This window comes from Oncorhynchus gorbuscha, linkage group LG16 (genome assembly GCF_021184085.1).
Source record: "Oncorhynchus gorbuscha isolate QuinsamMale2020 ecotype Even-year linkage group LG16, OgorEven_v1.0, whole genome shotgun sequence".
Lineage (NCBI taxonomy): Eukaryota > Metazoa > Chordata > Actinopteri > Salmoniformes > Salmonidae > Oncorhynchus > Oncorhynchus gorbuscha.
The window spans coordinates 10,891,290-10,919,247 of record NC_060188.1 but is presented as its reverse complement, the minus strand read 5'-3'; the positions used below and the strand labels follow the sequence as shown (position 1 = coordinate 10,919,247).

Genomic DNA, 27,958 nt, shown 5'->3' with positions numbered 1-27,958 from the left:
CGGTTTTCAACAAAATCCCCAAAGTTAGCAAATCCATGTAGAGCTCCCAAAGCCTAATTCCAAATCTAGAAGCGACAACTTTAATTATGCCCCTTGTTGATTCAACTGTTGATCCGTTTCTAATATGCTTTCTAGTTGCTGACGTGCATCCCAATGGCAGAGTGTGTGGTCATTGATGAATAATGTGTGGGAGGGGCAGAGAGGGTCCTGGCCGTCATTGGAGTGTATTTAATCAGGTCATCAGATCACCCCATAGTGGGCGCTGACATCTATCTACTATTTGATTACAGCAGGATAATAGTGTTATACATCAGCCACTCCAATTAGGACAAGAGGAAAGATTAGCAGAGGTATGAAGGTGATGGGAAAGGTGATGGACTGACTGCTGCTGAGGAGCACCTGCCTCTCATCTTAATGAAATCGACAGTGCTGGGAAAGTCTATCTTCCTAGAAGTGATGAACAGCTGGCCTTTAGGGAAAACTTTTTAATTGTGAATGGAGACCTACAGGAGCGTGGCCAGACCTATAGTATATGAGTGAGGCCAGGGCTAGTTTGAAATGTTTTGATTTGTTGGCTTCATTAGTCGTGTTTCAATCGAGCTGTAGTGGAGCAGGTTGAGAGCTTCAAGTTCCTCGGTGTCCACATCAACAACAAACTAGAATGGTCCAAACACACCAAGACAGTCGTGAAAAGGGCATGACAAAGCCTATTCCCCTTCAGGAAACTAAAAAGATTTGGCATGGGTCCTGAGATCCTCAAAAGGTTTTACAGCTGCAACATCGAGAGCATCCTGACTGGTTGCATCACTGCCTTGTACGGCATTTGCTCGGCCTCTGACCGCAAGGCACTACAGATGGTATTGTGTACGGCCCAGTACATCACTGTGGCTAAGCTGCCTGCCATCCAAGACCTCTACACCAGGCGGTGTCAGAGGAAGGCCCAAAAAATTGTCAAAGAACCCAGCCAACCCAGTCATAGACTGTTCTCTCTACTACCGCATGGCAAGCGGTACCGGAGTGCCAAGTCTAAGACAAAAAGGCTTCTCAACAGTTTTTACCCCCAAGTCATAAGACTCCTGGACAGGTAATCAAATGGCTACCTGGACTATATGCATTGTGTGCTCCCCCAACTCCCCCAAACCCTCTTTTTACGCTGCTGCTACTCTCTGTTTTATCATATATGCATAGTCACTTTAACTATACATTCATGTATGTACTACCTCAATTGAGCCGACCAACCAGTGCTCCTTCATATTGGCTAACCGGGCTATCTGCATTGTGTCCCGCCACCCACCACCCGCCAACCCCTCTTTTATGCTACTGCTACTCTCTGTTTATCATATATGCATAGTCACTTTAACCATATCTACATGTGCATACTACCTCAATCAGCCTGACTAGCCGGTGTCTATATGTATATAGCCTCACTACTGTATATAGCCTCGCTACTGTATATGGCCTGTCTTTTTACTGTTGTTTTATTTCTTTACTTACCTATTGTTCACATAACACCTTTTTTGAACTGTTGGTTAGAGCCTGTAAGTAAGCATTTCACTGTAAGGTCTACACCTGTTGTATTCGGCGCACGTGACAAATAAACTTTGATTTGATTTGAAAATCAACGTCTCGCTTGCTGATATCGAGGGAATTCTGTGTTCGAGTTAACAACAGCAAACTAATCTGGATGCATGGATACAGTATCAGTCTCTGATTGGAGAGATTCTTCTCCAATGTTATCTGTGCTAACAGACATTCCACAGCCAAATCTGACCTGGCAGGATAAGGATTATTTTGGTCCAAGAACTGGTATTTGGCTGAGGAAACTGCATCTCCCACAATGCAGGGGGCGCTGGGTGATGGATGCTGAACGGAGAGTGGAGAGGGCCGCCTGCGTGCAGGGCAGATGGGCGCTCACACAGCCCCTCCTGGTGTCCCTCTCTCCTCGTCTGCTGTTCCCGTCTCCAGAGCCATGGGGGTGGGGTGGGGGCGAGAGGAGGGAACATTTGGAGATTTTGTGTTCTTGGAACCTGTTGTGAGTTTTCACAGCGAGAGACTGTATCTGTGAATGTGTCCCATTCTGCCCAGTCTTTTGGCCAGACCTTCCTTTTGTTGTCATCTAGCCTGCTGTGTTCTAGAGGGCCTTTTGGATCCTCTCTCTGATGGCTCTAAATCACAATAACACCATGACATCTCCTATGTGTCTATGGGAGTTTTAGACTTCAGCTGAGTGTTTTTCCCTGTCTCTCTGTCTCTCTGCTCAATCCCCCCACTGTGTCCCTCCTGTGTTGTAGCTGACCTACCTGCCTCCTCCGTGGGGAGAGTGTGAGTCCAAGGCCCTAGACTCTGGCTTCTTCCAGGTCTATAGTGTGACAGCTTGCAGGATCGACTGTGAGACACGCTACATCGTGGAAAACTGTAACTGCAGGATGGTGCACATGCCCGGTAAGAGCACACACATTCTTTCCCCTTTTCACACTAAACAAAACATGTGGATAGAGTCTGTAATATAGCATTGTCTGGGCCATGGGCAAACAAAAACAATTGTTTGAGCTATGGGCCATGTTTTTTCATCAAGGACTATTTGAAGACATAGAACAAGGTGAGGAAAGTTTGATAAAGGACTTACTTAGTAGTTGTTGTGGTTGATAAAGTAATCTAAAGTCTGTGGTGGGTTTGAAAAGGTCAAAGAGCTGTAAGGTGTAAGGTCAAGATTTGTGTTGGTGTATTATAAAGCTTTCTGCTCCAAGGCTTGTCTATCACCTTGCTCCACACAATGCTCTATTTCTCTCTCTCACACTCTTTTTAGGTGTGATAGATTTTTGCATGTTGCGAGTCTCCTTGACTGCTTCCACAGTAGGGTTGCAAATGTTACTGGAAACGTTCACAGTTGACCATTAAACTCTGAATTTTGGAGTCTTTCAAGGATTTTGTGTAATCTATCATAAATGATCTACTGGCCCTTTTGGGGACAGATTATCCCAGGTGTTATCTATGGCCCTCTGTGTGGTCGTGTCACATGCAGAATATGTAACATCATTAAATAATATGATTTTAAAATATCAACAAAAACAAAATAAATATGACAAAGCTGTAAAACAATATCATAAATATGAACCATCAATTTAGGGAATACCATTGGTGTTTAATATGAGAGTTTCATCATAATACCCTTTATCATTTTTTTTACACACTTTAATCGATTTTACTATGTAAAATACAATATGTATTTGTTGTCAATGTTTTGGTGTCAAATTGGTGGCAGTTGTGAAGAAAAGTCAATAGTTGGAAGAGTTGCAGAGTTAATTGAAAATAATGCTTAGATGTTTAGATGCTTTTTTTATGAATTAGGCTATTTTCTCTTGACCCATATGGTCTAGCTACTAGAAACACATGGACAATATGGACACAGATTTATGTTATTCAGCTATAAATGACCAGAGTTCCGATAGATTGCCATAGATTTTCTGTTAATTACCCCAAGTGACTGAAGACTCCGGTAACTTTGTAACCATATTCCACAGAAATCTGAGCTGTTTACAATTTTGTTTTTCTCAAACTCGTAAGTCATTCATTTCATAAATATATCTAGCAGAAAAGCAGAATCTGAACTTTCCTCCCCTTCCTTCTGTGCTCCTTCTGTCCTTCTAGGTGATTCTCCATTCTGTACCCCTGAACAGTACAAAGACTGTGCAGAGCCTGCCCTTGGTAAGTCCACAATATGAACGCACACAAACGCACACACTTACATGTCTTTTTGTCGAAGGTACTACGCAGCGCACAGACCCCCTCGCGCATTCAACATCGTCAAGTTTCTTTGTAGGCCTATTTGGCAGGAAAACTGTGACGCCAGATGTTTCGCCTATTGCCTGTTTCTGCTTCTGAGTCTTTAATTAAAGAAGGTGAAAAAATGTTGTGTCTGTTTGCTGCTTAAATCATGCATATCTGTTCTTTATATGGCCTAAAATACATTTATTTAGGCTATAGCAGTGATCACCAACCGGTTGATCGTGATGGTCGACCTCCAAAGCATTCCTAGTCGATCACCAAACATTTCTGTAAAAAACCCAACAGTAAAGCCTTCGTTCCTATTTTTTAAATTTGTTTCTCGCTGTTGGCGGTAGATACTGTTGATTCAGCAGCCCTAGCTCCGGGAAGGCAAAGTGTCCCCATTTTTAATCATTTCATGATTCTGAAGGTAGAACTCCACCTACCCAGCAGGCCCCAGAGAGCAAATCAAGTGCACCTATAAGCCTGTTTTTATGAGTAAGTACATTACATGTTTAAGATGCTATCCAGCACTGTCAACACTTTGTTCAACATTTTTATGAGCCATAAAATGTACGTTCTCCCTACTTCCACTCACGCTATAACCAGCACTGCACCTGCAATAGATGAGCGTAGCAAAGTGTTCCGATAAACTTGCCTTGTTATTATTAGCGGCTTGTGTCTTTTTTAATATCTGGGAATATTTCACTTTCTCTGGTCATAGGAGTAACAACATGAATTGGTGCATGAGGCAGAAATAATGCCGTGTGAATTGAGTTTTTCCATCAGCTGAGGGAGGGAGAGCGGAGGGATGGTATTATTGAGTTGAATGAGAGGCAGCCTCAGACTGACTATCAGATGCTGGCCATCAGTCCAGTAAAAACACATATATATATTATACTCACTCAGCTGTGCCTCAAAAGTAATCCAACAAATGATCCTGTACCAGTGTGATCATATACCATTTAAAATATATATAATTTCAAAATTGGCAGGGCAATTCAAGCATAGCCAATATGCAGTGATCATGTATTGGGCCTATAGCCTACAGCACAAACCACATTGCTACAGCACAGTTTTAATTGGTTAATGTTGCATGGGCTTAAGTTTTTTAAGTCAGTCACGTTCTGACCTTAGTTCCTTTGTTATGTCTTTGTTTTAGTTTGGTCAGGGCGTGAGTTGGGGTGGGTAGTCTATGTTCTTTTTTCTATGTTGTGTTTATGCATTTGGCCTGGTATGGTTCAATCAGAGGCAGGTGTCGTTTGTTGTCTCTGATTGAGAAATACTTAGGTAGCCTTTTGCCACCTGTGTTTGCCACCTTAATTATTTTCTGTCTAGTGTTTCGCCCGTGCCAGGCGAATGTGAGTATTAAGCCTAAGGGAGAGGTGCGAGTGGTATGCACCAGATCTCCAGTGCTCCCCCACAGCCCAGTTCAACCTGTGCCTGCACTCTGGAGGGTCCGGAATCGCCCGTCACTCCGGTGCTGCCGGAATCTCCTGTCCATTCAGGACCCTCCCCAGTCCGGGGTCGGCGGTGAGGGTCGCCGCTCGAAAGAGGCCACGGAGGCGGTTGAGGAGGAGGACAAAGACTGTGGTGGAGTGGGGTCCACATCCCGTGCCAGAGCCGCCACCGCGGACAGACACCCACTCAGACCCTCCCCTATAGGTTCAGGTTTTGCGGCCGGAGTCCGCACCTTTGGGGGGGGGGGGGGTACTGTCACATTCTGACCTTAGTTTCTTTGTTATGTCTTTGTTTTAGTATGGTCAGGGCGTGAGTTGGGTGGGTTGTCTGTGTTCCGTTTTCTATGTTGTGTTTTGTGTTTGGCCTGGTATGGTTCTCAATCAGAGGCAGGTGTCGTTAGTTGTCTCTAATTGAGAATCATACTTAGGTAGCCTTTTCCCACTTGTGTTTCGTGAGTGTTTATTTTCTGTGTCAGTGTTTGTTTCCACACGGAACTGTTTCGGTTTCATGTTGTCGTTTATTGTTTTGTTCAGTGTTCTTATTAAAAACCAAGATCAACCCTTACCACGCAGTGCATTGGTCCGATCCTTGCTAGTCCTCCTCAGAAGAGGAAGAGGAAAGCCGTTCCACAAATATTCTGCTTAAAAAGATCTTGCACCGCTACCCTCCTCATTCCTCATTCTTAGAGGAGGTCAGAGAAAGATACAGTGGAACCCGAATGTATCCTCTGGGTGCGTGGAAAAAATATCCTGCTGCATGAAGGTTCCGGTTGGAGCGAGTGGTCGCATCTGCACGTCGCTCCAACGGGTAGTATAACTTTTTAACCTTTTCATTATATCTCGGTTTGATTTGTCTTATCTTAGCAATTTCTTCTCAGCTAGCTACATAGCCGTCTTTGTATCAAAGATAATTGCGTAATTATCGTATTTCGCCGTCCTAACGTAGTCTTCACTAGCCAGCTAGCTAACGTCCACTGATTAGCTGCACTGAGAAACTCTTACACTCAACTGAACGACTTGATTAGTTTAGTGTTAGCTACCTACATAGCTGTCTTTGCTGTCTTCGTATCATCGTATCATCGTATCCAAGATAATTGTGTTGTTTAGGTTTAGAGTGTGTAGTCTTAGAGTGATTATCTTAATTTACCGAGGTTAGCTAGCCAGCTATTTGTCGTCCTTAACGTAGGTGACTCTGCTAGCTAGCCAACAGCTAGCCAACGCTAGCCAACGTCTTCTGTATAGAACTCAACTACCCGGTCGCATTCACAGGTTGTATCACATTTTCACTTCATTTCATTACAGTACAACGGTTTGATTTGTTTGATCGTAGCTAGCTACTTAGCTAGCTACATAGCCGTCTTTGTATCAAAGATAATTGTGTAGTCTAGAGCGATTTTCTAGGTTCGCTAGCCATCTATTGTCGTTCTTTTAACGCAACGTAACGTAAACAACACTGCTAGCTAGCCTGCTAGCCCCGAATAGCAACACTGCAGAACTATTACACTCAACGGAATGACTTGATTAGTGTAGTGTCAACAACGCACCCACTGCCAGCTGGCCTACTTCAGCAGTACTGTATCATTTTAATCATTTTAGTCAATAAGATTCTTGCTACGTAGCTTAACTTTCTGAACATTCGAGACGTGTAGTCCACTTGTCATTCCAATCTCCTTTGCATTAGCGTAGCCTCTTCTGTAGCCTGTCAACTATGTGTCTGTTTATCCCTGTTCTCTCCTCTCTGCACAGACCATACAAACGCTCCTCACCGCGTGGCCGCGGCCACCCTACTCTGGTGGTCCCAGCGCGCACGACCCACGTGGAGTTCCAGGTCTCCGGTAGCCTCTGGAACTGCCAATCTGCGGTCAACAAGGCAGAGTTCATCTCAGCCTATGCCTCCCTCCAGTCCCTCGACTTCTTGGCACTGACGGAAACATGGATCACCACAGACAACACTGCTACTCCTACTGCTCTCTCTTCGTCCGCCCACGTGTTCTCGCACACCCCGAGAGCGTCTGGTCAGCGGGGTGGGCACCGGGATCCTCATCTCTCCCAAGTGGTCATTCTCTCTTTCTCCCCTTACCCATCTGTCTATCGCCTCCTTTGAATTCCATGCTGTCACAGTTACTAGCCCTTTCAAGCTTAACATCCTTATCATTTATCGCCCTCCAGGTTCCCTCGGAGAGTTCATCAATGAGCTTGATGCCTTGATAAGCTCCTTTCCTGAGGACGGCTCACCTCTCACAGTTCTGGGCGACTTTAACCTCCCCACGTCTACCTTTGACTCTTTCCTCTCTGCCTCCTTCTTTCCACTCCTCTCCTCTTTTGACCTCACCCTCTCACCTTCCCCCTACTCACAAGGCAGGCAATACGCTCGACCTCATCTTTACTAGATGCTGTTCTTCCACTAACCTCACTGCAACTCCCCTCCAAGTCTCCGACCACTGCCTTGTATCCTTTTCCCTCTCGCTCTCATCCAACACCTCCCACACTGCCCCTACTCGGATGGTATCGCGCCGTCCCAACCTTCGCTCTCTCTCCCCCGCTACTCTCTCCTCTTCCATCCTATCATCTCTTCCCTCCGCTCAAACCTTCTCCCACCTATCTCCTGATTCTGCCTCCTCAACCCTCCTCTCCTCCCTCTCTGCATCCCTTGACTCTCTATGTCCCCTATCCTCCAGGCCGGCTCGGTCCTCCCCTCCCGCTCCGTGGCTCGATGACTCATTGCGAGCTCACAGAACAGGGCTCCGGGCAGCCGAGCGGAAATGGAGGAAAACTCGCCTCCCTGCGGACCTGGCATCCTTTCACTCCCTCCTCTCTACATTTTCCTCCTCTGTCTCTGCTGCTAAAGCCACTTTCTACCACGCTAAATTCCAAGCATCTGCCTCTAACCCTAGGAAGCTCTTTGCCACCTTCTCCTCCCTCCTGAATCCTCCGCCCCCTCCCCCCTCCTCCCTCTCTGCAGATGACTTCGTCAACCATTTTGAAAAGAAGGTCGACGACATCCGATCCTCGTTTGCTAAGTCAAACGACACCGCTGGTTCTGCTCACACTGCCCTACCCTGTGCTCTGACCTCTTTCTCCCTCTCTCTCCAGATGAAATCTCGCGTCTTGTGACGGCCGGCCGCCCAACAACCTGCCCGCTTGACCCTATCCCCTCCTCTCTTCTCCAGACCATTTCCGGAGACCTTCTCCCTTACCTCACCTCGCTCATCAACTCATCCCTGACCGTTGGCTACGTCCCTTCCGTCTTCAAGAGAGCGAGAGTTGCACCCCTTCTGAAAAAACCTACACTCGATCCCTCCGATGTCAACAATTACAGACCAGTATCCCTTCTTTCTTTTCTCTCCAAAACTCTTGAACGTGCCGTCCTTGGCCAGCTCTCCCGCTATCTCTCTCTGAATGACCTTCTTGATCCAAATCAGTCAGGTTTCAAGACTAGTCATTCAACTGAGACTGCTCTCCTCTGTATCACGGAGGCGCTCCGCACTGCTAAAGCTAACTCTCTCTCCTCTGCTCTCATCCTTAGATCTATCGGCTGCCTTCGATACTGTGAACCATCAGATCCTCCTCTCCACCCTCTCCGAGTTGGGCATCTCCGGCGCGGCCCACGCTTGGATTGCGTCCTACCTGACAGGTCGCTCCTACCAGGTGGCGTGGCGAGAATCTGTCTCCTCACCACGCGCTCTCACCACTGGTGTCCCCCAGGGCTCTGTTCTTGGCCCTCTCCTATTCTCGCTATACACCAAGTCACTTGGCTCTGTCATAACCTCACATGGTCTCTCTTATCATTGCTATGCAGACGACACACAATTAATCTTCTCCTTTCCCCCTTCTGATGACCAGGTGGCGAATCGCATCTCTGCATGTCTGGCAGACATATCAGTGTGGATGACGGATCACCACCTCAAGCTGAACCTCGGCAAGACGGAGCTGCTCTTCCTCCCGGGGAAGGACTGCCCGTTCCATGATCTCGCCATCACGGTCGACAACTCCATTGTGTCCTCCTCCCAGAGCGCCAAGAACCTTGGCGTGATCCTGGACAACACCCTGTCGTTCTCTACTAACATCAAGGCGGTGGCCCGTTCCTGTAGGTTCATGCTCTACAACATCCGCAGAGTACGACCCTGCCTCACACAGGAAGCGGCGCAGGTCCTAATCCAGGCACTTGTCATCTCCCGTCTGGATTACTGCAACTCGCTGTTGGCTGGGCTCCCTGCCTGTGCCATTAAACCCCTTCAACTCATCCAGAACGCCGCAGCCCGTCTGGTGTTCAACCTTCCCAAGTTCTCTCACGTCACCCCGCTCCTCCGTTCTCTCCACTGGCTTCCAGTTGAAGCTCGCATCCGCTACAAGACCATGGTGCTTGCCTACGGAGCTGTGAGGGGAACGGCACCTCAGTACCTCCAGGCTCTGATCAGGCCCTACACCCAAACAAGGGCACTGCGTTCATCCACCTCTGGCCTGCTCGCCTCCCTACCACTGAGGAAGTACAGCTCCCGCTCAGCCCAGTCAAAACTGTTCGCTGCCCTGGCCCCCCCAATGGTGGAACAAACTCCCTCACGACGCCAGGACAGCGGAGTCAATCACCACCTTCCGGAGACACCTGAAACCCCACCTCTTTAAGGAATACCTAGGATAGGTTAAGTAATCCCTCTCACCCCACCCCCCCCCCTAAGTTTTAGATGCACTATTGTTAAGTGACTGTCCCACTGGATGTCATAAGGTGAATGCACCAATTTGTAAGTCGCTCTGGATAAGAGCGTCTGCTAAATGACTTAAATGTAATGTAAATGTAAATGAAGGCTACCCCTACAGACAGGAACGATAGATGGCAAATAAGTGCTTTTGGAAGTGCACCGAATATCACACTTTTGGGAATGCCGACGTCGCATAACCCTGAATGATGAGGTTACAGTGTCTGGATACCTGGTTCTTTCAGCGATACCTGGTTCTTTCAGGCAACATGGGTTGAGGAGAATATCGGACTTATTGGAAGAAAGCCAATGTTTCCCATATGTATGGCTTGTTAACATAATAATGGCTTTATTTGATTTTTTCTTACTATTGATGGCATCATGCCCAAGGCCAATAAAATTGTTGCTAATATACTTTTACCTATTTATTTATTTTCTGAATTTTGGTGCTGCTACGATGCTGTCCTGCAAGACTTGGCAAAGACCAACCATGGAGAGGAGAGCTGGCATTGAACTTTTTTGTTGAATCTTGGCGCTACCCACCACACCATTTGTAAGTTCATCGAGGCAATGCAACGACAGCAGCAAGGAGGTGAAATGAGAAGGGAGCAGCAACTTGCTGGCATTCCACCGCCATGGCAAAGACCCTGCTACCACAAGCAGCGATCTGAAGTCGCTGGTTGAGAAGTAGCCAACACCACGACTCAACTGATGGAGTCTTACCCGAAGAGCGTTGCCTACACTTTCAAGTAGCAGTTGTGAATACTCCAAAATCCATCTGAGAGAAATTAGCACCTCGTCTACTTGGACACTTCTTCAAGTTCAACCCTTTCAATGACTCCAAAATCCTTATGAGACCAGAACACTAAGCCCACTCTTAGATGATTTGTTTGTTTTTATGGCGCTTCATTGTCATGTAGCCTACTAATATTTTAGGCCTACTTATTTTTGCCCCATCATTTTTTGTATTTTGTTAAGCTTTTTTGTTGATAAATAAATGTTTTATAGTAAATAGTTGGTGTTAGTGGATGGTGTAAAAACGAGAGAAAACCAAAAGCCATGATTTAAAATGAAAATAGATTGTAGGAACTAGAGATAGGTCTAGATATAGTATAGGCTGTTTTTAGCCTTCAACCTCTAATATAACCATATGAATGAATTGATATCCACTCAGTGGTCAGTTTTTTAGGTACATCCATCTAGTACCGGGTCGGACCCACCTTTGCCTCCGGAACAGACTGAATTCTTTGGGGAATTGAACCGTTGCTCAATTGGTATCAAGGGACCTAACGTGTGCCAGGAAAACATTCCCCATACCTTTACACCAACGCCACCAGCCAGTACCCTTGACACCACGTGACTCACTGTCTGTAGGATGGTGCACCTAACACACAATATTCTACCCAAATGAACACATTTATTTTAGGCTATAACTGAACCAATTTCTGTAGGCAATATTGTCAATACAACAGGGATCATCAACTAGATTCAGCTGCAGGCTGATTTATTTTCTTGACCGGATGGTTTGGGGACGGAACATAATTACAAATCATTTGTAGATTGCAAATTGTCCACAAGAAGCCCAAACAAATATGTTTGACTAAAACATTTCAAATCTTGCTTACATTTGAATACGATGTGTCTCTTTATTACGCATGGGAATACTTAGGAAAATATTTCTTAAATTAAAATCTCTTAGAGCTGATTTCCTGGTGTTTTTACAGTCTTTGATGTCAACAATGAAAATGCATTTCAAAAATTGGGGGGACAAATTTGACCCATGGGGGAACCCTACATAACAATATTCTGTCCATATGAACAAATACAATAGCCATACATGATTTAATGAAAAGCAGTAAACATACATATTTAATAACAGACTCATGAACAGAAGCAGACAATAGTTAACATCACACAACAGGCTAGAGTGCAGGCTGTACAGCGCACTTCACAGCTTCCCCGATGCTTCACAACTTCCCCAGGAAACTCGTGGTCTCAAGTGGACAAAAGAGTAGTGTTCGTGGTCAAACATTATGCGTTGCTGCAGTGCTTCGTATTAATAGAATACTTACTGGGAGTGCAACACCTCCCTCCTCCTCTCTCTCACTCATCCTCTTGCTGTTGCTGTTTGGTTGATTCGGGATAAATGATTTAACATCATAGCATTCCTGTTTCTCCATGGGCTAGGGGACATAAAGATAGCATGAAGGAAAGGCATAGGTACATTGTGTCAACACAAGTGTCTTATCATTTCCCAAAAGATTTGACACATTTTGTATTATTGATCATTCATAGAGAATACAGAGGTTCTCTCGTTTTGCTGGTTGACCCTGGTATTTAGGATTTGCTCAGCTGTTTTTTTCCCCCTCTAGAAAAGCCAGGTCTAGAAGCCTCCCTTGGTTCATTTTACTTTCATACTGTACTGTATAGATTACAAATAAAAGGAATCTGTGCTTATCTGTGTGTGTTGAGAGGAGGGGGAGCTGTATGCATTCACATATAGAATAATCATTCACACACAGTAGGATCATTCACATACAGTAGGATCACTCATATACAGTAGGATAATTCACATACAGTAGGATCTCATTTTGTGCCTAAGCCCATCTATATTGAACTGTTATTTTCTGTAAAGCTGGGATATTGACTTTTTATTCTCACTTCTCCTTCGTCTAATTTTTTATTAGGCTGTTTTTATATATTAATTTATACCTTTACTTTTACCACAGACTCATACTTTACTGAAGGGATAAATGAAAATCAGATGAGACAGGACCTTGTTTATTCCTCTAAATGAACTTTATTGAAAAGTGTTTATGTGTTTTGTGTAGTAGGGGTGTCTAATTTCCCTGCTGATATCATTAAGGGGAGGCGTTCTCTCATTCTGTTACCTACCGGGCGACATACACACACAAACACTGGCAATTATTACGCTTTGGCCCTGGCTCGTCCATTGTAATTAGGCAATGTGTCTCAAATAAAGAGGATATGAAGCCAAGGTATGCTATACTGGGACTGTGGAGAGTTAGAGCTAGAGTACCCTCTTGTGCTTGGTCCAGCCTGGCCAGCTCCATCTCGCTCCCTCCCTCTCGCTCCTCCTGAATTGGTTTTATTTGAAATGCCTGTGCTTATTCCATCCAAACACACAGACCCAATAATTCTATGCAAATCCGTTCCTAGTTAGACTGTGAACCAATTTGATATACCCACTGCACCGTTTTCACTTAGTAAAGTTTGAAGTTGTTCTTTTTTTAAACCAATATGTCAGTCAGGAAGTTTGGGAGACAGAAACAGTGTGGCTGCTGTTTTAATGGAAGACAGCTGCATCTGTTCTCACTGGAGGGTCCTGTGACTAGATTACAGAGGAACACAGAAATCTTCTCTGTGCCTAATTATACACACGGAGGAAAACACAGACATTTGTTGTCCTGTGAAATGTCGACTTGGACGGCATTGCCCACAGTAACGTGATCATACAATCACATTACTAGCGTAATCGTTTTAGAAATGTGGTCTCAATGCAGGATGAATGACAGAAGATCCTCTCATCTCACATAATGGTTTTAAACCAAACATACAATAAAAAGGATTAGCTCGTCTCCGGGTTGAACAACTGCTAGCTTAAATATAACATTCTGTTCACAGCCAAAGACAGCTTAATGGAGAGTGTTAAGTCATTAAAAACACTGTTTCTTAATAAGCTTGGAAATATGAAATAAAGCAGATGATTTGGTTAGAATAATTGTTTTTGACAGAGATGAGACGGTGGATAGAGAGTGAGAAATAGAGAGAGAAAGACGATAGAGGGAGAGAGCAAAGGAAAGAGAGAGAGGTAGGGGAGAAGAGGAAAGAGAGTAAGATTGTGATATGGGGAGAGAGAGAAATAGAAAGAGGGATTGAGTGTATGAATCAGGGTTATGAATGCACACTGCTACCCGGATCCAATAACCCCTTATTTGAATGAGAATGAAAAGCGACTGAGGTGCCATATTGAATTTCCTGTCGCAATTACGTGACCACTTGGCCCTGAAGGCTATTAGTAATCCAAGGGAGACTCCGCCCTGCCCAGGGCGAGCTGGGGAGACTGCCATACTATTCTCATAGTAGGTTAGCGGAACCTAACAGCAGGCTAGAATGTGTTGAGAATGTGAGTGAGACTGGTTATTGTCAGAGGAAATTGATAGGACCAGACAGATTAGACCAGTATTTTTATACTTCCAGGAATGGATAGAAATGTCTGGAAAATTCATGAAACATTCCTGTGTATTTCATGAGGGCATTTACAGTGTCCACTGTTGTTGAGTGTAGTAATTCATTTACAATCGGTAGAAACTATGAGAATAGAAAGGTTCAGAGCTTTTGTGAAGCATCACAGCACCGTTGAAAAAATATATGGCAAATGGAAATCCAATATAGATGGTGTGAAGAGATAGATGGGAGGGATTTAATGGAGCTGAAGGGTGGGACTAATAACAACAAGATAACAAATGTCAAATATGCTGTGTCTGTAAAATGTTCAGAACTTTTGTGCAACAGCACAGTTAAAAATATATGGCAAATAAGAAATCAAACTGGATGAACATTAGAAATGGATCAAATCAAATCAAATCAAATACAACAACAGTGAAATGCTAGTGGTGGCTGTTTAACAGTCTGATGGCCTTGAGATAGAAGCTGTTTTTCAGTCTCTCGGTCCCAGCTTTGATGCACCTGTACTGACCTCGCCTTCTGGATGATAGCGGGGTGAACAGGCAGTGGCTCGGGTGGTTGATGTACTTGATGATCTTTATGGCCTTCCTGTAACATCGGGTGGTGTAGGTGTCCTGGAGGGCAGGTAGTTTGCCCCCGGTGATGCGTTGTGCAGACCTCACTACCCTCTGGAGAGCCTTACGGTTGGGGGCGGAGCAGTTGCCGTACCAGGCGGTGATACAGCCCGCCAGGATGCTCTCGATTGTGCATCTGTAGAAGTTTGTGAGTGCTTTTGGTGACAAGCCGAATTTCTTCAGCCTCCTGAGGTTGAAGAGGCGCTGCTGCGACTTCTTCACGATGCTGTCTGTGTGAGTGGACCAATTCAGGTTGTCTGTGATGTGTATGCCGAGGAACTTAAAACTTGCTACCCTCTCCACTACTGTTCCATCGATGTGGATAGGGCGGTGTTCCCTCTGCTGTTTCCTGAAGTCCACAATCATCTCCTTAGTTTTGTTGACGTTGAGTGTGAGGTTATTTTCCTGACACCACACTCCGAGGGCCCTCACCTCCTCCCTGTAGGCCGTCTCGTCGTTGTTGGTAATCAAGCCTACCACTGTTGTGTCGTCCGCAAACTTGATGATTGAGTTGGAGGCATGCGTGGCCACGCAGTCGTGGGTGAACAGGGAGTACAGGAGAGGGCTCAGAACGCACCCTTGTGGGGCCCCAGTGTTGAAGATCAGCGGGGAGGAGATGTTGTTGCCTACCCTCACCACCTGGGGGCGGCCCGTCAAATATCTATTTGATAATATATCAACCGGGACAGTTGTCTTTTACTAGGACCAGGAGGATTAATGGCTATCCCTCTCTGTTTGGCGCAAAATTCACACTGAGAGCCAACAACGGACCACTTACACAATGTGGACGTTTACGCTCATTCTTCAAAATAAAGGCCTGAGACTACGTCTAAAGGCTGTAGACACCTTAGGGAAGCCACAGAAAAAGGAATCTGGTTGATATCCCTTTCAATGGGCAATAGGGATGCATAGAAAGACAGGGGTTTCAAAATAAGAGTCACTTCCTCATTGGATTTTTCTCAGGATTTCGCCTGCAATATCAGTTCTGTTATACCCACAGACAATATTTTTACAGTTTTGGAAACTTTAGAGTGTTTTCTATCCTAAGCTGTCAATTATATGCATATTCTAGCATCTGGTCCTGGCAGTTTACTTTGGGAATGTTATTTTTCCAAAAATAAAAATAGTACCCCCTAGCTTCAAGAGGTTTTAAAGTGACTTTGCATAGATGATAACAACAGAGAGTAGCAACGGTGTAAATTGTCTGGGGAGCCACTTGATTAGATGTTAAGGAGTCTTATGGTTTGTGGGTAGAAGCTGTTTAGAAGCCTCTTGGACCTAGACTTGGTGCTCCTTTACCGCTTGCCATGAGGTAGCAGAGAGAACAGTCTATGACAAGGGTGGCTGGAGTCTTCTTCTGGCACCGCCTGGTATAGAGGTCCTGGATGGCTGGAGCCTACGCACTACCCTCTGTAGTGCCTTGCAGTCGGAGGCCGGGCAGTTGCCATATCAGGCAGTGATGTGCAGCTGTAGAACCTTTTAAGGATCTGAGGACCCATGCCAAATCTTTTCAATCTCCAGAGGTTTTTTTCATGCCCTCTTCACGACTGTCTTGCTGTGCTTGGACCATGTTAGTTTGTTGGTGATGTGGACACCAAGGAACTTGAAGCTTTCAACCTGCTCCACTACAGCCCCGTCAATGAGAATGGTGGCGTGCCTGGTCCTCTTTTCCCTGTAGTCCACAATTATCTCCTTTGTCTTGATCACGTTGAGGGAGATGTTGTTGTCCTGGTCCCGGCCAGGTCTCTGACCTCCTCCCTATAGGCTGTCTCGTCGTTGTCGGTGATCAGGCCTACAACTGTTTTGTCATCTGCAAACTTAATGATGGTGTTGGAGTCTTGCCTCGCCGTGCAGTCATGAGTGAACAGGGAGTACAGAAGGGGGCTGAGCACACAACCCTGAGGGGCCCCTGTGTTGAGGATCAGCGTGGCGAATGTGTTGTTACCTACCCTTACCACCTGGTGGCGGCCCGCCAGGACGTCCAGGATCCAGTTGCAGAGGGAGGTGTTTAGTCCCAGGGTCCTTAGCTTAGTGATGATCTTTGAGGGCACTATGGTGTTGAACCCTGAGCTGTAGTCAATGAATAGAATTCTCACATAGGTGTTCCTTTTGTCCAGGTGAGAACCGGAAGTTTGGAGTGCAATGGAGATTGCATCATCTGTGGATCTGTTAGGGCAGTATACAAATTGGAGTGGGTCTAGGGTTTTTGGGATAATGGTGTTGATGTAAGCCATGACCAGCCTTTCAAAGCACTTCATGGCTACAGACGTGGGTGCTACAAGTTGGTAGTCATTTAAGCAGGTTACCTTAGTGTTCTTGGGCACAGGGAATATGGTGATCTGCTTGAAACATGTTGGTATTACAGACTCGGTCAGGGAGAGCTTGAAAATGTCATTGAAGATTCTTGCCAGTTGGTCAGCGCATGCTTGCAACACACGTCCTGGTAATCCGTCTGGCCCTGCAGCCTTGTGAATGTTGACTTTTTTAAGGTCTTAATCACATTGGCTGCAGAGAACATGATCACACAGTCTTCCAGAACAGCTGATGCTCTCATGCATGTTTTAGTGTCATTTGCCTCGAAGCAAGCATAGAAGTAGTTTAGCTCGTCTGGTAGGCTCGTGTCACTGGGCAGTTCTCGGCTGTGCTTCCCTTGGAGAGTTTGAGGGTAGAAGAAGGACAGGACTAAAAACAAACATAATATAACTATTGTAAAATAGATTGTGTCCGTAAAAGGTCTATAGTGTGTATAAGCCAGAAGTAAAAGCCTAAGTGTTGTTGTTCGTTAATTTACTCCAATTAGGGGAGGTGTGGTGGGGTTAGCGGAAAATAATAAAGGAAATATATTTTTAAAGGTATATGTATGTATTTATGTGTGTGTGTGTGTGTGTGTGTGTGTGTGTGTGTGTGTGTGTGTGTGTGTGTGTGTGTGTGTGTGTGTGTGTGTGTGTGTGTGTGTGTGTGTGTGTGTGTGTGTGTGTGTGTGTGTGTGTGTGTGTGTGTGTGTGTGTGTGTGTGTGTGTGTGTGTGTGTGTGTGTGTGTGTGTACAGTACCAGTTAATGGATGTGGATGAGAGAATGCCAAAAGTGTGCAAAGCTGTCATCAAGGCAAAGGGTGGCTACTTTGAAGAATCTAATATATAAAATCATATTTTCACTTGTTTAACACTTTTTTGGTTACTACATGATTCCATATGTGTTATTTCATTGTTTTGCTGTCTTCACTATTATTCTACAATGTAAAAAATAAAGAAAAACCTTGGTGTGTCCAAACTTTTGACTGGTACTGTACACATTTACAAAAAATATATATGATTGGAAATGATAAATACAATTATATTGATGGAATCTACAATCTATCTGCAATATTAAATCTACCCCATAAAAAAAAATATCAGTAGCAATTAGACTAACCACCCTTCAGTATGTACAAATAGATCATCCTGGAGGCAGAAGGATCAACATTTATTTTCTCCCATCATTATGTCTTTAGTACACTGTCCCAGGTATAACATGTATATTGTTAAATAGACAATGACATTTCTGCTAAGTGCATCAAGACATACGGCCATTCTGAAGTATATACTGTAGGGAATGCTGTTGAGATGGGTGTGTGTTTGTGTGTGTACCCTCAGTTGCCCTCAAACTAAGGTCAACTCTCCCTCTCCTCTCTCTCCCCATCCTCACCCATTACCTCTCTTCCATCCATCCCTTCATCCTCTCCTTCATGTCTCCCTGTCTTCTCTACTGTAGCCAAGTTGTCAATGCTGGAGAGTAGTAACTGCATCTGTAGGACACCATGCAACATGACACGCTACAACAAGGAGCTGTCCATGGTCAAGATCCCCAGTAAGACCTCAGCACGCTACCTGGAAAAGAAGTTCAACCGCTCTGAGAAATACATCACGTAAGTCCCTGCCTATAGGAGGCTCCAGAGGAACAGATGAATGCATTAGAAGCAAAAATATCATATACATCAGCCTACAGTATCACATATATTATATGTAGTAATAGCAAGGAGGGTGTGGGTGGAAAGTGAAGATATTACACTGAGATGTCTGTGACGCTCAGACTCATGGGAAAGAGAACTGGAAGCCTGCTATTGAAGAGATCCGTCATGTTAACATATAATGGGATTTTGATGATAATAACAATAGGCATTCTCCAGTGGATGCAGTCATCAGTTGAGATGCTACTCTACTAATGACATTGTATGGGACATGTGGTTCAGTGTGGAAGAATAAGTACCCTTACTTATGGCAATGATAATAAAACTATTGATATAGCAGGTATAGTATGCCCTGTATGTCTATTTCCCCGTTGACAGAAAGATTAACACACTTTGAAAAGACTGATAGTTAATACAATTTTTTTTAAATACAATGAAAAAACAGATGTGTTTAGACTGATGACCTGAAGAATGACTGATGACTTACCAGTTCATTGATTGATAGTTAAATAGGATGACAATATTAAGATAAATGTGTTGTCTTCTCTTTAACATGATTGAAGTGTTATCTGATCTTATCGATGTCCCTCTTTCAGGGATAACATCCTAGTCCTGGATGTGTTCTTTGAGGCCTTGAACTATGAGACCATTGAGCAGAAGAAAGCCTACGAAGTGGCAGGCTTACTGGGTATAGTAAACTCTCTCGCTATTATCTACCTATCTTCTTCCCCTCTCACGCGCACGCTCTGGCTTTCGCTCTGGCTCTCGCTCTTGCTCTCGCTCTCGCTCTGGCTCTCGCTCTCCATCTCCTCTCTCGCTCTCCATCTCCTCTCTCTCTCCATCTCCTCTCTCTCTCCATCTCCTCTCTCTCTCCATCTCCTCTCTCTCTCCATCTCCTCTCTCGCTCTCCATCTCCTCTCTCTCTCCATCTCCTCTCTCTCTCCATCTCCTCTCTCGCTCTCCATCTCCTCTCTCTCTCCATCTCCTCTCTCGCTCTCCATCTCCTCTCTCGCTCTCCATCTCCTCTCTCTCTCTCTCCATCTCCTCTCTCTCACGCGCTCGCTCTGGCTCTCGCTCTGGCTCTCGCTCTGGCTCTCGCTCTGGCTCTCACTCTGGCTCTCGCTCTGGCTCTCGCTCTTGCTCTCGCTCTGGCTCTCACTCTGGCTCTCACTCTGGCTCTCACTCTGGCTCTCACTCTGGCTCTCACTCTGGCTCTCGCTCTGGCTCTGGCTCTCGCTCTCCATCTCCTCTCTCGCTCTCCATCTCCTCTCTCTCTCCATCTCCTCTCTCGCTCTCCATCTCGTCTCTCGCTCTCCATCTCCTCTCTCTCTCTCCATCTCCTCTCTCTCTCTCCATCTCCTCTCTCGCTCTCCATCTCCTCTCTCTCTCTCCATCTCCTCTCTCTCTCTCCATCTCCTCTCTCGCTCTCCATCTCCTCATTCGCTCTCTATCTCCTCTCTCTCTCTCTCTCTCTCTCTCTCTTTCTCTCTAAAATTAAAATTAAGATACATTTAATTAAATAAAAAAGATCATAAAAAGAAAGAATGGCTAATAAATAAAGAACAACATGTACATGGATGATGGTTATACACTATATATTACTATATAGTGTATATATTACTGTCAGTTATATTCAATGTAAATTCTTCAGAGAATTAATGGTTATGGGAAGTCAGGCTATGGCGATCATCCTCAGGCTATGGCAATCATCCTCAGGCTATGGCAGTCATATACATACTGTATCTGTCAGTAATATTTGCAGTTTCTCCCTCCCCCAGAATAATGTCATTAGTAAATGCACAGAAGTTGGGAATTGATTGAGATATTTTCTGGAAAAGATTATCTTATTCGGGAGTATTTCTCAGGAAAAAGTGCATCTCTGTCTCTTCCTCCACTGTAATGGAGTGACCACATAGACGCTCTTCTTTGTCTTTTTGTGTCTCCCTTTTTCTATAGCCAGCTGGTGTTCCCTGAGCCTGTATTTGGTCAGGATCTGTCTCTGTTTTGTATCTCTGACAGAGTAGAGATATTCTGCATTTTTGTATTCTATTTTGAGGGCCAAATAACAATTTAGTTTATTCAGTATTTTTGTTTCATTTTCCCAATTTGTCAAATAGGAGGTTTTCATTTCTGTAACAATGTGATTGATTTCCCTGTGTGATTGGATAATATAGTTGTTTAGTGTTTTCAATAGCTGGCATAGGGGATTATTTTCAGGGTTCAGTTCTTGGGTTTCCAGTGCTTGCTAGCTCTCTCTCTCGCGCATGCTCTCTCTCTAACTGTATTGTTGATCTTCCAGGTGATATAGGTGGTCAGATGGGTCTGTTCATCGGGGCCAGTATCCTTACCATCCTGGAGCTATTTGACTACGCCTATGAGGTCAGACATAGAACACACACCATGTAGAAACTTCCAAAGACACACGCATTATCAAACACTCTCACAGACAGTTTTGTTTGGCGGAAGAAATAATAACTACAAAATTAATACCAATTCATATCAGAGACACCCATCTAATAGGTTACACACACATTTCTCCACAGACTCAAGGCCAATCACACACACACATATTCACATTCACATTTAAATTTATGAGAAAGAGACTTGCCGTATATCTGTCTGGGCTGAGTGATTGAGGTGCGTGATCAGTCTCTTCATTAAGTCAGCTCAGACGTTGGTCTCTCTCTCTCCTACTGCTTTGGTCTGCTTGGAGCTCTGCCAAGGACAAACCAGTCATTATGTGCCTTCTGTGCTTTAGAAGTACACATGAAAAGTATTTTTTCCCCAAACCTTTCTCATGTTTTAATGGGGAGCCTGTGCGGGGTGTTTTGTCAGACAGAGAGTGCTGCTGCTCTGGCTGTGGTTTTAAAGACCGCCACTAAAATAACAGTCACGGTGATGTTTGGCCTTGAGTCAAGATATTATTACATCACTTTACCATGCCTTCATGTACATATCTACCTCAAATACCTGGTACCCCTGCACAGTGATCCGGTTCTGGTATTCCATGTACATAGCTCCATTCTTGTGTGTTTTATTCATCTTATATTACTAGTTCTTTTGATGATTATTTTTTAACTCTGCATCGTTGGGAAGAGCTCGTAAGCAAGCATTTCATGGTAAAGTCCACACCTGCTGTATTATTTATGGTTCCAATTATAACAGTTCAAATTCACCTTAAACTAAATTGGTCATAAGTTGACACAGTATGTAAAAAACACACTTCATTAATCCTTTTGTGATACTGTGTATGTCCTGATGACCCTGATAATGTGTGTTACATATATATGTTGTCAGGTGGTGAAGGAAAAGTTGCTGGACCTACTGAGCCGAGACGACGAGGAGGAGAGCCACGGAGAGGACGTGGTAAGGTCATGAGGTTAATCAGATGACAAACTGGACTGTCACACTGTTTGGAAAATGTTTTATATTGTATTTATGGCTTAGCATCCAGCCAAACCTCAATATGATTTATGTTATTGTGTGCCAGACAGCTATCCCAATGTAATCCTCAGTTATTGACAAGAAAGGAGATGAGATCTCTCCTACTAAATCTTGTCAAAATGTCACTCAGTGAATTTTTATTTGAATTAACCAGGTAAGTTGAATGAGAACACATTCTCACATACAGCAACGACCTGGGGAATAGTTAAAGGGGAGAGGATGGATGAGCCAATTGGATGATTAGGTGTCCATGGTAGCATGAGGGCCAGTTTGGGTATGTAGCTAGGACACCAGGGTTAACACCTCTACTCTTACGATAAGTGCCATAAGATTGTTAGTGACCACAGAGAGTCAGGACACCCTTTTAACATCACATCTTAAAGATGTCACTCTGCACAGGGTAATGTCCCCAATCACTGCCCTGGGACATTGGGATCTTTTTTCAGACCAGAGGTAAGAGTGCCTCCTATTGGCCCTCCAACCCCACTTCCAGCAGCATCTGGTCTCCCATCCATGACAAACCCTGCTTAGCTTCAGTGACAAGCCAGCAGTGGGTTGCAGTGTAGACGTGTGCATGTGTACAAGTGTACTACACGCATATGTGTGTGTCACCCTACCTCAGAGTTCCTGTGACCCGGTGGGGAACCACTCGGAGGCCATCAGCCACACGGTGAGCGTCCCCCTACAGACCACCCTGGGCACGCTGGAGGAGATCGCCTGCTGAGCCCCCAGCCCAGCTCCACACACACACCAGGCAAGGCCACTGTGAGCCACCACCACACGGGGAGCCAGTGACCAACAGCCTCTTCCACAGGCTACCAGGACAGAATGATAGTGACTTTGGTGGGGAGGATGGGTGGCTGGGTTGGGCTAGACTGGGCTGGACTGGGCCTCCCCTCCACACTGTCACTGCAGCACTAATGGGGATTAAGGAGCTGTCACCTGGACTTACTGGTGCTCTCTGTTACTGGAACTGTTACTGTACTGCTGGAGGAGGACAGCCACCTCCCCTCCCCCTCACATGCTCATCTACCTGACTCATAGGTCTTCTCCAGTTCACAGACAGACAGACTGCACTGTAAACCTAACGGGAAGGGACTCATCTCTGTCCTAGACATGTGTATTCACTAGTCACCCATCGGTCAATACTGCCAGACATTGTGCCATAACAGTTGCTGTGAACTGTCCAAGTTGCATGCGCTGCTTCCTCTCAGAGATAGTTTCTCTCTTTGGTGATGCTGATTGGCTGACGCTGGACTGCAGTGTTGCTTTACTGTACATTTGCCCTGTCTCTCTCTCTCTCTCTCTCTCTCTCTGTCATTCTCTCTGTCTCTCTCCGTCTCTCTCCGGGGCCTATGAGATGAGGCCAGCTAAAGAAATAGAATGTATAGATTGAACATGGTTCACTATAACATATTTCATATGACACATCCATCTAAGGCAGTTCCATTTTGTTGATGCACTGTTTTCTTAGGCGGCAAGTTGTATATCTACGGGAAGGTCTGTTGGGTCTGTATTTGCATTCATATTGGGAAAACATGATCATTCTAAAGAATCAATTCCAAAATGACTGTTTTGCATTCGGTTATTTATTTTGTTGTCCGTTTTATTGATTCCACTCCTATCAATGTACCACAAGGTGAGTACCCCGAGGGAAGGCAAGGTACTGAGCTGCTTCTTAACAACATATTAAACAGGTGCCATATTCCTATGTGTAAACTCATGTAAATGATTAAACGCTTGCCTCTTGGCGGCAGCGCCTCAGTGGGGTAAAAGCACTCATTGATGACTGAGGCTGAGTCAAAACCAGAGAGGTGGAGTATGACATTGTTTACCTGGCAGAATACAAGAAGAGTACAAATGTCGCTCATAAATGAACATGCTGAGGGGGTTTAGTTTCATTTCAGCTGCATGATGTGGGTGTGTTGTCTGGTGAGAACTGACGGACTCCCAACTCATCATATTTGACATAATGGACTTGGCCTTTACATAGAGATATCCCAGCTAGAAATTGAATTGAATTGAAAATTGAATTTACATGATAATCACGGTTCTATTAATGGAAATAATGTTTGGACGATAATAATTGCACTGATGTAGATTCAGACGAGGGGAAATTATCTTCTGATTCATTTGAGGATACAGGGTGTGTTGTATTGTGGGGTTAATATTGGTGTTGTAGTACGAAAAACCAAAACGGTACGAGACAGTGTTCTGTCCTGTCTACAGTGGACATGTTATTGAAGAAGGACTTACATGAACCGACTTATGACTGGTTGACATTTTGATTTGACGCAAATACAAATTTGCTAACAGAGCAGGATAATAATTAAAATCATCGAGCCCAACATGTACAGCCTGTCGTTTGCAGAAACGGTAGCCTGCAGACTTTGCCGGGACTATTGTCCATCTCTGACTGAAAGACACAATCTTTGTCAAATTGGAGGTGATTTTAAGCCGATAGCCCCAACCAAACACATTTAATAACCAGTTCAAATCAAACTCACCAAACCATATGGGTGGTGTGAAAACCACAGGAGGTGTTTTTCTGTTCTCAAAAAAAGTGACAAAGGACTATCCAAAACCCTGACATGAAACGCTGACTGGTCTGAGTCCATCTCAAAAAGGATTTGGTTTGCACTTTATGTTTCTTTAACACCCCTCCCACCTAGTGCCATCACACTGAAAAGGGCCATATTGCATCACTATGATATGACGAGTACATCCATCTCGAGTAGCATATCAACTAGCCATGATTATCCAGACAGGCGGGAGGTAGCCTAGCAGTTAGCATGTTGGGCCATTAACCGAAAGGTCGCTGGTTTGAATACCCAAGAAGAATCTGCCGATGTGCCCTTGAGTCAGGCAGCTAAACCTAATTTGCTCCAGGGGCGTCGTACTGCTATGACTGACCCTGTAAAACAACACATTTGACTGCATCTATCTGGTGTATGTGACAAAACTTCTACTATGGCATCGTTATAATGTACAGTACAGGTGGGAATGAATTCCAAGTGCTTTGTGAACTATGATTTCCTGTCTGTTGTTGACCTGCTGTGTGTAATCTAATCTCTCATGTATGGCTTATCATGTCTCCTTTAGCAGTGACCTCAGCCATCTCCAGGGGCGGACTTGCCATCTGGCATTTGCCCGAAATGCCAGATGGGCTGGTTCATTTTTAGCCTAGTGGGCCTGTCTAACAGAAAATTGTTACTTTGCTAAATTATCATTATCTGACCTTGAGGAAAAATATGGACCGGTGTGAGGACCTCAAGGAAAAAAATGGGCCGGTATATTGCAAATGCAAGAGCCAATTTCTGGTCCCAGTCCTCCCCTGCTTCTCACCTACTGTATAGATCTGTCCATGAAGAGAGGTGAACTACTATGGGACACATACTGAGTCTCAGTGAAAATGCCACTGGTTGTTTCTTCTCTTTTGGTTTCTATTGTTATTGCAGGACTGCTTTTTCATTTTGTGATGCAGCGTACAGTATGTGTTTTTAATGTGAAACGATTAAAAAAAAGTTTTTGCTGCGGGTTCCTGTCGTGTTTGCCTTCTTGTGTAGACGTATCACTCATTTCTTCATAGCTTTGTAAGAGGATCCATCGTGCAGACCACAAGCGTAATACTCTGTCATACAGTGCTTGTGGTTTGTGGGGAGGGTGTGAGCTTGGGAAAAGGCATCAGCGCCTACAGTGTGTTGTGGTGATAGAAATGTAAAGGGGAGATCCTATTTCACTCTGACATCTCTACTACACAGACTTAATGTGCACTGAAATGTCCTCCTCTCAGCTCCCAGTGATAACAGCAGTCAGGACACCAGAGGACTCCTCCAAGCAGAGCAGTACTAGTAGACAGACTGAGGGAGAAAATTCACTTGAAAGCCATTTTGTGCTGCTGGTCAGGTTCTATTTTGCATCAGCACTCTCCAGGAACTCCTGCCAGCTATTTGCTCTGTCTGTATCAGGAGCTGTGTCTGTGTCTTCCCTCTGGGTGCCCAGTGGTTCCATTAATACAAGTCTTATAATATTAGAGTTCAACCCCAGGATCTACAAATCATATTATTTATGGATGACAACGTCTTACACAACACAAATGTTATGCTGCTGATACAGTGAATTGTGTGTGCACTTACTTGTAGAGTATTGCCAGAAAAAGCAATCTGCCAGCAGACGGTGACCTGGGAATATTTACACATTGATTAGGTTGATTGATGTGTAATTAAGGAACTTTGTTACCTGTATAGATTTTTGTTTTGTTCAAACCAGGGTTAAACAGAGAGAACCTGTGTGTGTTCATGACTGTGTGATGAAACAATATGACAACCATTTTTGCCCAGGAGGTACAGTATCAACACATGAGCCAGTGTCTAAGCTGCAGTGCCCTCTCAGAGACAGAGACAGGCCTGGGTTCATCCGGAGTTCACTGGGCATCTTTTCGGCTTTAGACAGACATTGCCGGAGGTCCTTCGGTGGAGACTGTTTTCATGCAAGGCAGGGTGGAAATGCTTAGAAACCTTGACACAGTGGCCTATAGATTTGTACAAAGTGAATGCATAGTGTGAGGCAGCAATTCTAGATCATCTTGAAAGACCTAATTAGGGCTTAGATCATGAGACTGCTGTTGTTAGCATTTTTGTTTACCATGGTGCTTGATATTGTCGTGTTTTGTCATAGATTGTCATGTCTTGTCTCTGTGCTTTCTCTTCTATTTGTTTCCCCCTGCTGGTCTTATTAGGTTCTCTCTCTCTCTCTCTCTCTCTCTCTCTCTCTCTCTCTCTCTCTCTCTCTCTCTCTCTCTCTCTCTCTCTCTCTCTCTCTCTCTCTCTCTCTCTCTCTCTCTCTCTCTCTCTCTCTCTCTCTCTCTCTCTCTCTCTCTCTCTATCGTTCCGTTCCTGCTCCCAGCTGTTCCTCATTCTCCTAACTACCTCGTTTACTCTTTCACACCTGTCCCCTATTTTGCCCTCTGATTAGAGTCCCTATTTCTCCCTCTGTTTCCGCTTCTGTCCTTGTCGGATCCTTGTTTGCTGTACTGTGTTCTTGTTCCGTCCTGTCGTGTTTTTGCCTTCTTCAGATGCTGCGTGTGAGCAGGTGTCTTTATCAGCTACGGCCTGCGCCAACCCGAAGCGACCTGCAGTCTGTGGCCGCTTCTCCTGTCCTTCCCCTCTACAGACTAGAGGATTTCTGTTATGGATTCAGGATTTGTCGTTTTCTGTTTTGGACTTGAATAAACTCTGTTTCTGTTAAGTCGCTTTTGGGTCCTCACTTCACCTGCATAACAGATATTTCTTCCGTTGCATAGAAATTGATTCGAAATAATCTGTTGGTAATGTTGAATATTTTGCAAGCAGCACATGATTAAAAAAAATTAATCTATCACATGCAACACATCTATTCAGGCTCTATTCAGGCTCTGACAAACAGAAGGTGTGATGGTCCACACTCAAAATGATTTCGCATAATGAAAGCTTACTTCAGTTTTTGATTTATTATTTTCACAGAGCGCGATAGTCCCCTTTTGATGATCTATTCAAGCTCTGCTCAGAGTTAATTCATTTCCACATGGATAGAGATACTATCAATCAGCTGAGAAGCAGGAGGCAGAGGGTGGGGAGTTACAGAGGAGGGAGATAAGGTGAGTGGGAGAGATAGAAAGACATGGGGAGAAAAAGAAAAGTCAAGCTGAACAAAGCCACTAGTGCAGGTCAGGCCATGCAGTTATCATAGTTTGCTAAATGAAAATAGGCAGGAGGAATATTTCAACATTACAAATTCAAAACGCTTGTGTTGTGCCTGTCAGTCCACAAACTGCCAGAGTGAGAAGTA

At 44.7% G+C, this 27,958-nt stretch overlaps 1 protein-coding gene across 3 annotated transcripts in view; it reads left to right on the top strand.

Moving 5' to 3' along the window:
• The window catches only part of LOC123999355 (acid-sensing ion channel 2), a 607,124-nt gene extending 581,455 nt beyond the window's left edge, over positions 1-25,669 (top strand). For all 3 annotated transcript variants that reach the window (XM_046305020.1, XM_046305021.1, XM_046305019.1), the window contains 7 exons: positions 2,292-2,442; positions 3,649-3,705; positions 18,493-18,646; positions 19,285-19,376; positions 20,988-21,067; positions 21,986-22,054; positions 22,755-25,669. In XM_046305020.1, the coding sequence (XP_046160976.1) occupies positions 2,292-2,442; positions 3,649-3,705; positions 18,493-18,646; positions 19,285-19,376; positions 20,988-21,067; positions 21,986-22,054; positions 22,755-22,856 (705 nt within the window). In that variant the 3' untranslated portion in view covers positions 22,857-25,669. The remainder of the gene's footprint in view (positions 1-2,291; positions 2,443-3,648; positions 3,706-18,492; positions 18,647-19,284; positions 19,377-20,987; positions 21,068-21,985; positions 22,055-22,754) is intronic.
• Positions 25,670-27,958: the final 2,289 nt, after the last annotated feature.